Raw genomic sequence first — 10942 nt, forward strand, 5'->3', positions numbered from 1 at the left:
AGTTTTCTTACTGTTTTGCATATGTCATAGTATGTGTGCATGTTGACCAACTGGGTCTTGTTTTATATTTGTTGATAAGTGCTATTCAGAGTTGTTGATAACTCTCGGGTGTGTTGTTAGCCCACTGAGACTGTTGATAGTCTCCAGGGTTACTGATAACCCACCAGGCGTGCTGTTAGCCCACTGAGACTGTTGATAGTCTCTAGGGTTGTTGATAACCCATCGTGTGTGCTGTTAACCTATTTTGATTGTTGATAATCCTCAGGGTTGCTGATAACTCATAGTTGTTTATTTTATTTTATTTTGTATGTGACATTTTGGGAACTCACTAAGCCTCAGGCTTACAGTTGTTGATTAAATGTGTTTCAGGTACTTCAGATGATCGTTGGAAGGAAATAGCCTGATCGTACACATTCGGCTGTAGGCATATTTAGATACTCTGGTATTTTGGAATGATTGTATTTGACACTTATGTTATCTTGAGGTGGGTTTTATGAACAATGTTTTATCTAAATATAAAATGAAAATTTTGGTTTGAAAATTTGGATATTACAGATTTGATAATATTTTGATGATGAATTTGTTGTTTCTTCTGGTTATTGGGTTGAACATGGATGAAATGGGTTTTCCGTTTTGCTCATTGATGATAAATGTGATGATATAATCCAGAGAAGTGGAGCCAAAGAAGATGACACGAGATGTCGTCGGAGGTGGAACTAAAACCCCCATAAACAGGTTTTACATGCCATTGTCGGTAATAATGATATATTTTAAATTATAAAAAAAAAAAAAACAAGTTTAAGGGTTAACAATGCATAAAAAAAAGAAAAAAATTAACTTCCCAAATATATACAAAAGACATAATTGGTTACCCTTTCAAGTTACAAACCAAAAAATATATATATAAAATCTAAATGAGATGTCCATATTTGCAACATTGGGTTAAATAGATTTCACTAGATGATTTTCGGTCAAAATAAGTTACTTTCCAATACAATTCATGTATGTTGTGTTTGTTTTGTCCAATATATTTTCTTTATCTGTCATCTTTTTAATTTTAAAACATGTATTAAATATAATACAATTTAAATAATTAACAAAGTTAATACAATTCTTTTTTAATAGAACGGTTAAAATATTGCAGTAATTTCAATATAACTTATATGAGTTTTCATCCGTTGTTTCTTATTATTATTATTATTATTATTATTATTATTAAAACTCTGACAGTTCGTTAACCCATACGTACGGCCCAATGATAAAATGAGTCACTGGTCGGATAATAATCGATTCATGATGTCAAAATTATATTATACTATAAAGTATAAACTATGAACTACTACTATTTTGTGTGAAATCATTGGAAAGGCACCTATTATGTGTGAAATCACTGGAAAGGCACGAAAAATATGCAAGTAACAATATGCTAATGTTTAGATATTTATTTTGATTGCAATTATGTAACGTTGAATAATAAGAGTCGCACAATCAGTTGTGATATAATTTTTTTTTTAAGAATTGCTATTACACAACATTTTATTTTATATTAAACTATATTTTTTTGTCATAAACTAAATTTGGAGCTCTCAAAACTCTTTCAACTAACATATAATGTCGTTGGAAGTTATTCATACGTAGCAATTTTTTCTATAAATAACAACTTATCCGATACAAAAATTGTTCTGTTGGAATTATCATGACTTAATGCTTTCGTTATTTTTTGGATAATTCATTACATTTCAGCACTGTTATTGACTACCTGAAATTTTCAATTTCACAAAGGGATTTATTATTTATATCCATGATTTTATTATTATACCCATTAAATAATTATTTGTTGGTAGTTAACTTTTACATTATTCTTTTGGTTGTAGTTTTTTAAAATTTCAGACTTTTAACCAATGCACGCAAACGGTTATATAAAAGGCAGTGTACTCTATAATTTTAGCTTTTTTCCATTGAAGAGTGTTTTGTAATGCCTAACTTTATTTTTGAAAAATATGTTCTATTTCTAAAAATACTATAATGTATAAACTGCAACAAACAATTACATTGTAACTTAAAAAGCATTGAATCCACTTAATCAAACAACAAACCACGAGGTAACCAAAATAGCAAAATCTCTTAAAATTTGATCATGACATCCCAGAACCATTATCCTCAATCACCGTTGACGATTTACTGTTAATTACCACTAACCATTGCTATCGACGTCGGAGATGAGAGAAACAAGAAAGAGAAATGTCGCCAGAGAAGAGAGGAATGAGAAAGAGAATCCGACTAAGACTAACAATTGTCATCGTCGCCGGAGAAGAGAGGAAACATCACTGCCACCTTCGGAGCGTTAGAGAGGAGAAATATCGTTGAAAGTCACCTGAAACGTTGTCTGAGAAAAAGAAAGTTGTCGTGAGAATGAGATAGTCGCATCTCTCTCATTCCGAAAGTCGTCGGAAATCGTGTGGAGCGTAAAACCTAGCCGAAAATCACCTGAAGTGTCGTCGGAAATCACCTGAACCACTGTCATCACCGTTAGAGACAGAACGAGAGAAAGAGAATGAGTGTGAAACCTCACCGGAAATCGTCTGAAGGTCGTCATAAATCGTCTCGCTCTCATTTGGTGGGTGCATCTTTGTGATAGGGTTAAGATAAAGTAAGCATTTTATACCCTAGAACTTTACATTAACAACTTATCTATTTTGAAGATATTTTAATGGGTTATCTACAGAAAATTCTTAAACTTTTTTCAAAAGTTTCAATAAAGTCCTAAAAAAAATTTGAACAAAAAATTCTCAATATTTTGAAAAAATCATATCATCTATCATTTGGTGTTCAAATATAAAAAAGGACTTTTTCATTAATTTAGGCAAAAAATCAAAATATTAGGACTTTTCTATTCAAAAAAAACTTTAGGACTTTATTGAAACTTTTGAAAAAAGTTTGGGACTTTTCTGTAGAAAACCCTATTTTAATTTATACCCCTTAACTTTATACCTTTTATAATTTATGTATATATTTATTTATTTTAACAAAAAACATCAACTTTTAGCAAAAAATAATTCAATATCATTTATGTACTTTTTTTTAATAAAAACACCAATTATTATAATAGTTTTTTTAATAGATTACATAAATTTTAAAAATTGCACATATTTATTTTTTGTTAATACACCTTTTTAATATATATATATATATATATATATATATATATATATATATATATATATATATATTAAATTATTTGGTGTAGTTTTTGTATTTGTTTGATATTGTAATAATATATTTGTTGTGATTTTTGTATGTAAAGATGTTTAAGTTATTTGGAATTAACTTATTTGCTCGAGATGAAGATGCTCCTATAAAAACATCATCATTTTTCATTGATCATGTTATATTTCTAAACTAGTTGTGAGACTCATATATTATATGGGTTAATTTTTTTAAAAAAAATTAAATATAAATGTCAAAATATTTGAGAATTTTGAATTTATAAGAAAATAAAAAAAATAATGATTTATTATAATGAAAATGTTTTTTATCTTTTAAATTTAAACAAATTATTTAAATAAAGAAAAGAAACTAATGAGTTTTAATTTTGAGAATTTTGAAATTAAAAGGTAAGTTTATTAATGAAATTAATATTCATTTATTACTACATTTATTGCATTACATTAAAATATTATTTGGAATTTCATAAAATAGAAAAACTCATAAAATGACATGTGGAAAAAAAATTAATTCAAAATAACCACAAAATGACATTTGACAAATTGAATGAGAGTGTAACATATAACAAAAAAAACATTCATTCATTAGAGAAGATCATACACTTCATATTACTATTTATGTATTTATTTGTTAATTTATTTTATTTCCCAACTGTTTTGAGATACGTGTATAATACATGGTTAAAGAAGTACAAAGAAATGTTTGTGTCTGTTTAGATTGATCAACATCTTAGTTTCGGAAACCACACGACCAATAGAGTTGAGAGTCAACATTCCAAGTTAAAGAAAATTTTGAACTCTGCAAATTCTGATCTTGAAAAATGGTGCAACGAATTAATCAAGTCGTGCAGTCACAACTAACATCGATCAACGAAAACTTTGAAAATAGTATGATTTTTCGCTACAATCTCCACAATTTTCCGTGTTTCCAATTACTATGGGGCCATGTTTCAAACGACGCTTTTGATATAATATTATGAGAGCTTCAAAGGTTGGATGATTTAAAGTTAGACTCCTCGAATTGTTGTTGAAAACTTCATAATAGTTGTGAGTTACCATGTGCTTGCATGGTTTCTGTCTACTCGAATTCAGGTTGGTACGTTTAACTACAATATACAAATATATTTTTAAATATTAGATAACTAATTATTTTATATTTCAATGCAGTTGAAAATATACCATTGGATTCTATAGATATCTTTTGGATGAAACTTGATATTTCAGATACGACGCATGTAGTAGACGACGATATTTATTATGGTGATGTAGTAATTTTAAAGAAAACTTCAGCAAGCAATCAAAAGTCATGAGAAAAAATAATTTAAGAATGCTAGAAGAGATATATCATATGCATACAATTGATATTGGAGAGCCTACGATTCAAAAAAAGACCCGTGAACGACCAAATGTGAAGAAACAACAACAAAAAAAAAAAGTTCATCCTCCGAATCAAGCTCCTTGTAGATGCAATTTCTCAACCACAACAGACTTTACTGGGTTGGATTTAAACAAGAAGCTAAAAGACATAACTATTCGTATGGGATTGACTTAAATGATGAACCACAAAGGCATGATATCCATTCAAAATGAAAAGTATTACATATATATATATATATATATATATATATATATATATATATATATATCATAATTACATCAACGATATACTTGATGTAAACGCTGATGGAAATTGTGGGTTTCGAGCGGCAACTGTTTGTCTAGGGTACAATGAAGAACAATGGATATGCATTCGACAAATGCTTGAAGAGTTAGAGAGTCAATATCACGCATAGCTTAGTATTTTTATTGACGGGTTCAATGAGGTATACGAGTCATTGTGTTGGTTTGAATCACCTGCACCTTTGCGATGTTTGATGACTATGTTTTTAACTGGTTACCGGATTGTCGACAAGTTTGGAGTGATTGGTCATTTTTTAAGCCACAAACAATCTTCGACCTGTTTCCCTCTATAGAGAGGTCCCGAAGAGTTTCAACTACACCGCTTCATTACATTGACACATGTAAATGGTAACTATTATATGTCGGAGTTTTTTTAAAGGAAAATTACCCAATGTATCATTCTATAATATATTTGAATATCCATAAGAGTTCATTTGCATCTACATGGAAAACTATATATTGGTCGCGTTTTGATTATATAATCAACTTAAGTCTTGTACTTTTGAAACACCTACGTATCAAAGATTAAGTGCAAATATATTTAAACTTTTTTATTATTTGTTGCGTCGAAATATTATTTTATTATTGTTGTGTCGTATTTTAACTTTTTTTTAAATTAAATAAAAATAATTATGTATCTTCTATAAAAAAAATATTAATAAATTATCTATAATTAAACTAAATAAAAAATATATATTTTAATAAATAGATTTATAAATAATAATTTTTTATATAGTAAATAGATTTAACAATATTAATTTTTTATATATTAAAAGAAACTATTAATAAGTTATTAATAATTAATAAAATTATATAATCATAACTTAATTAGTAAAAATACTCATTAAGCTAATGGATAAACAGGAAGGGCATGAATAAAGGGAGTTCAACAAATGGCCACACTAGTTTTGTATTTCACACATTCACCACATGACTTTAGGCTTCTTTTTGAAATCACAGCCTATAGGGCATAGGCAGTAGGCACAAAGCAATCTTTGACCAACAAGAGATTCCTATTACCCGCAAATTTCTATTTTTAATTAAACACTTAGTTGTACGTACAGTACCATATGCTGTATTTGTACCTCATCCATAAGAAGTTGTACATTCTAAGTCTGCCATGCTAGTTGTAATTAGTTGAATGACAAAACTCTCTTGTTATAGATCGAATTAGTTACTAGTATCAGTGATATGATGTGTGTATATATGTTCTCCTGGAATAAGCCTATAAGCATGCTTTTAAAGCTGTAAATATGAACAGAATGAATCCTCCAACGGTCAAAACTACTCTCTCTCTCTCTCTCTCTCTCTAAAAACCCTATAAATGAAAACCCTACGAAGAGCATTCATTTCCAACCCTAAACCCGCATTTCTCTCACTTTCTCTCTCTAAAACTGCTACTTTTTAACGGTTTCTTGAAGGAAAAATGAAGGTGACAAACCCACAATCATCAAGTGTTGTAATGGAAAGAACCACCGGAGTTGCGACGGTCTCAACGGCGGCGTCAAAGATGGAGACGGTTTACGAGAGGGTGCACCACCTGGCCAATGGTAACGCAGTGGTGCTGTTTTCAGTGAGCGGCTGCTGCATGGGCCATGTAGCAAAGCAGCTTCTTCTTGGCCTGGGCGTCGGCCCTACGGTGGTGGAGCTCGACAGAGAAACGGCGGGGATGGAGATTCATGCTTTACTCTACCGCCTTGCGGCGGGGAACGACCAGCAGCAGCCAATTCCGGCCATCTTCGTTGGTGGCAAGTTTCTTGGAGGAATTGAAACACTCATTGCTTGCCATATCAATGGCACCCTTGTTCCTCTTCTCAAGGACGCTGGTGCTCTTTGGCTTTAAAATCATGGATATGGGATGATCATATGGTTATCGGGCATATTAATTGGAAGTCATCTAACTTTAGTTGATAAATTTAATAATATCGTATATGAAAAGTATGATAATGATAATATATTAGTAATTCTAGAGAAAGATGTCGATCAGAAGTTAAATACATAAGTTTAAGTAAGATAAACTTTGAGTTTATTGTATGAAAGAATTTTGCTTTAATTTGCTATCTTATATGAGGATATTAATCTATATTATTCGAAAGATGTTATAATTGTAAATTTAAGTTATTACTTTGGTCAAATATAATTTGATGAGACGAGAATTGCATGATATTATGGTGATTAAATTGATAAGGGTTTGGGAGACAGTGAGGACATGCAATGCAGAATGCAGCACTGGCTGAGGTACAACATTTGCAGCTTGTGGTACTTACTATTGTTCAAACCCTCTAAATTATATCGGGATCAAAGCGTTATATCCATGCATTGTGGTGTGTCTACATTTATACTTTGAGAGATACGTATTAAATATTAAATTAAATATTAAGAAAAGTTCTTATGTACTTTCCCAACACCATAGTGTGTTATCTTTCCTTTTTTATAAAGTTTTTGGGCGTCGAAGAAAATGGGTTAATGTTATTTTACCCTCCCAATAAAAACTGTTGGTTCTATTTTACTTAAAAGGTCCTTTCATGTGTCTTTTTAGGTGTTACCTATGAATGTTAGTATAAAAACCAAATGTGAAGGGTTAATCGGTATTTTAAAATATTGTATTATACAACTTATAAAGTATAAATAGTTGTGTATGAAAAAAAATATAATTTACGAATCACTTTTCAATTGGTATAATGATCATCAGAATTGGTCCACGTAGTGTTGAGATGAGTCAACGTTAATTTTTTGGTTAAAATTATACTTTTTCTTAAATCAAAAAACTATTTATTAATTTTGAAATTTATTACTATTATTATTATTACCATTACCATCTATTTGAAATGGTTTAAAATAAATAGTTTTTGATAATAATCTTTGATGGTGTTCCCTCTCTGGGACATCTTAGATGGCCAAGTAGACAATTTTATGGATAACAATAAATGAAATAAAACTTCTTAAATCGAAAGAGATAAAATATCGATAAGCGAATTGATAAACACACAAAACATCTTAGACTCCAAATTTGTGGATATAAATTAATTTCACAAACAGAACTCCCTACCTTTTTAAATTTTAACGAAATTACATTAAACTAAATATTGCATATTCTATTTTTATTTTTAATCCGTCACCATTGTGGATAAGGTGTCAAAAAACTATATAAAACCATAATTTCGTATGCAAAAATATAGTTTTAGAGCTGCCAAAGCAAACCACCCAAAATTAAGTCTTAGTTTTTGAGCTACCAAATGCAAAAATAGTCATTTTTTCAAATGCCAAAAGTCAAGATTTTGAGATGTCAAAAGTCAAAACCCTACATAAACAAGCATTTTCAGCCCAAAGAAGAACCATTTTAAGCCCACAAAACATTCATTTTCGAGCCCACCGTCCATACAACTAAAATCAAAACGTGGGAGAGGCGGGGGTGTTGTGGGAATAGGGGGATAGGGAGCAGGGGCTTGGAAACGGAGTGAAAACAAAAGACTTCGTAAGCAGAGATGGGGAGGCTACCTTTGTCTTGTTTGATTTTGATGACATTTGTGGTTGTCCTTAGTTGTGGTCGGACTAAACTTTGTATTTGTTATAATTAGGGGTGGAATTGGTACGGTACCGAAATTATTTTCTCCAAACCGTGTACCGTACCAACTATAGTTGGTATAAGATTTTAGCTACCAGTACCGTACCAAGTGTACTTGGTACCAATTAATTTGGCTACCAACAAATTTGGTTGGTATATATTGGTATTTGGTATACACCAAAATTTTTATCTAATATGTACTATACATGAATATAAGTTGAATTTGTGGACATTTTGTCGTTGCTTCACTCGCTTCTGGTAGTATTCTTTTTATTTGGAAACCACTAAAAGGATTAAAAGAGGTCCACCCCTAGCAAGTTGCTATAGGAAACAAATGGTAATAGTACAAGTACAAGGAAAGAGAAGTTAGTATTCCTTTTTAAGTTTTAGTGTATGTATCACCGATCTCATGCACATCAAACAATAAATATCAAGAAATTTGTCGGTCAATGTATTAATTTAGTAATTCTAAGACTTGTTAGTTGTTATTCTAATTAAAACATGAAGATATGAGAACTCATATTTCTTTGTATTTATGAATTGATATATATATATATATATATATATATATATATATATATATATATATATATATATATATATTGGTTGGTACGGTACAACCGTGGTATTCAAAATTTCATACCGTTGCCGTACCAAGACTACTTAATTGGCATGATATTACCAACCAAACATATTGGCTACCAAACAACTTGGCTACCGATTTAATTGGTTCGGTTGGTAACATGTTGGTTGGTTCTCTATGGTACATATTTGTCAGCCCTAGTTATAATGTTGATACATGAAAATAAGATATCTTAATAATAACTAGGTGTGAGGTCCATGTATTACATGAGTTTATTAAAAAAAACTAAATATAAAATTCTAAACATTTGAGAAGTTTGAATTTATAAGAAAAGTGAGAAAATATTGAATTATAAAAATTAAAGTTTTTGTTTTTTTTTCTTTTAACTTTAATCAGATAATTTAGATAAATAAATAAAGAAAATTAATGAATCTTTAATTTAGTAATTTTGAAATTAGAAGAAAAGTTTATTAATGAAATTGATATGCATTTATTATTGCATTTAAATACTATTTTGAATTTAATAAAATGAAAAAACCATAAAATAACATGTGGAATAAAAATTAATTTAAAATAACCATCAAATTATATGTGACAAAATAAATAAGAATGTGACATGTGGTTAAAAAATCTTTATTTATTAGGGAGGATAAAATAATAATTCCTAGTAAAAGCTTATTATATATATATATATATATATATATATATATATATATATATATATATATATATTATGGAAATTGTTTCTTATGAATAGTACCTGACCCCAGGTACTGTTCATCGGGTTTCTTCTCTTTACCGGGGTTAGTGGATGGTATCTGCTTTATTACCCCTTTCTCAGGCAATCCAGAAGCCTCATCCACCGCTCCTGCTTTCTGTTTGAGGTAATCTTCTTCTGTTCTTTTTTGTTTTCTTCTTCTGCTGTCGTTTTTCCTTTCGGCTGTTGTTGCTCTGTGGTGCGTTTATTTTGTGATGGCTGTTCCGTCCAAGCGGAGAGGTGACGACGGTGGTTCGTCGTCTGTTCCTCCCTCCGTCAGCTGTCGGCGCAGGTCTCGACGTTTACAACCATTATCTGTTCTTCCCGACTACATGGATTGTGGTGACTGTACGTGTGTTTGTGCCTTCTGCGGTGCGTTGTTCTGGTATATTGAGAGAGTCGTTAATGCATCTACAGCTGATCATCCGAGATATAATCATTGTTGTAGAGGTGGAGATATAGTACTTCCTTATCCTTCCAGGTTTCCCACCGAATTTCTTGCTCTGTATCAAAATTCAGGTTTTTTAAGGGATATTAGGGCTTATAATAGCATGTTTTCTATGACTTCTTTTGGGGCAAACGTAGATGAGGATTTGAATGATAACTGTGGTCCTTATGTTTTTAAGATATCTGGTCAGATTAGCCACAAGATTGGGTTGCTCTGTCCGGATCCTGTAAAGGGTCCCAGGTTTCTGCAGCTTTACCTCTTTGATACTGGGAACGAAGTAGAGAACAAATTGAAACCTTTTGATCATCCTGCAAAGAGGGATTTGGATTGTAACATTGTCAGGTATCTGGTCAAGTTTTTGGGGGCTAATAACGAATATGTGCGCACCTTCAAGACTACAAAACAAATAGCAGAAGAAAGTAATTTACAGTCATATGCGGTGCGACTGTTTAACAATGTTGCGGATCGTAGGTATGATTGGCCATCACCTGGGTCTTTAGGTTGTATAGTAACTGGTGATGACACAATCTCTACAACATATGACATCATTATCCATTCGCAATCGGGTCGGCCTCAGCGTATCAGTAAGCTGCATCCAAGCTATATGTCATTACAATACCCGCTTTTGTTTCCATATGGTGAAGAAGGTTGGTCACCCCGTTTGAAAATTGGAAATAGGATTGAT

The 10942-nt window shown here is 31.0% G+C and overlaps 1 protein-coding gene across 1 annotated transcript; it reads left to right on the top strand.

Moving 5' to 3' along the window:
* The first annotated feature begins 6330 nt into the window (after positions 1–6330).
* LOC145126660 (glutaredoxin-C9-like) lies at positions 6331–6747 on the top strand. Its single transcript, XM_079061984.1, has one exon. The coding sequence runs from the start codon at positions 6331–6333 to the stop codon at positions 6745–6747; it is 417 nt and encodes a 138-aa protein (XP_078918110.1).
* The last annotated feature ends 4195 nt before the right edge of the window (positions 6748–10942 follow it).

Source organism: Lactuca virosa, chromosome 7 (assembly GCF_052849685.1).
Source record: "Lactuca virosa cultivar CGN04683 chromosome 7, Lactuca_virosa_CGN04683_v6, whole genome shotgun sequence".
NCBI classification, from domain to species: Eukaryota; Viridiplantae; Streptophyta; class Magnoliopsida; order Asterales; family Asteraceae; genus Lactuca; species Lactuca virosa.

Bases quoted from the DNA above. Each gene is read 5' to 3' on its own strand.
- LOC145126660 (XM_079061984.1), top strand. From the start codon at position 6,331: ATGAAGGTGACAAACCCACAATCATCAAGTGTTGTAATGGAAAGAACC.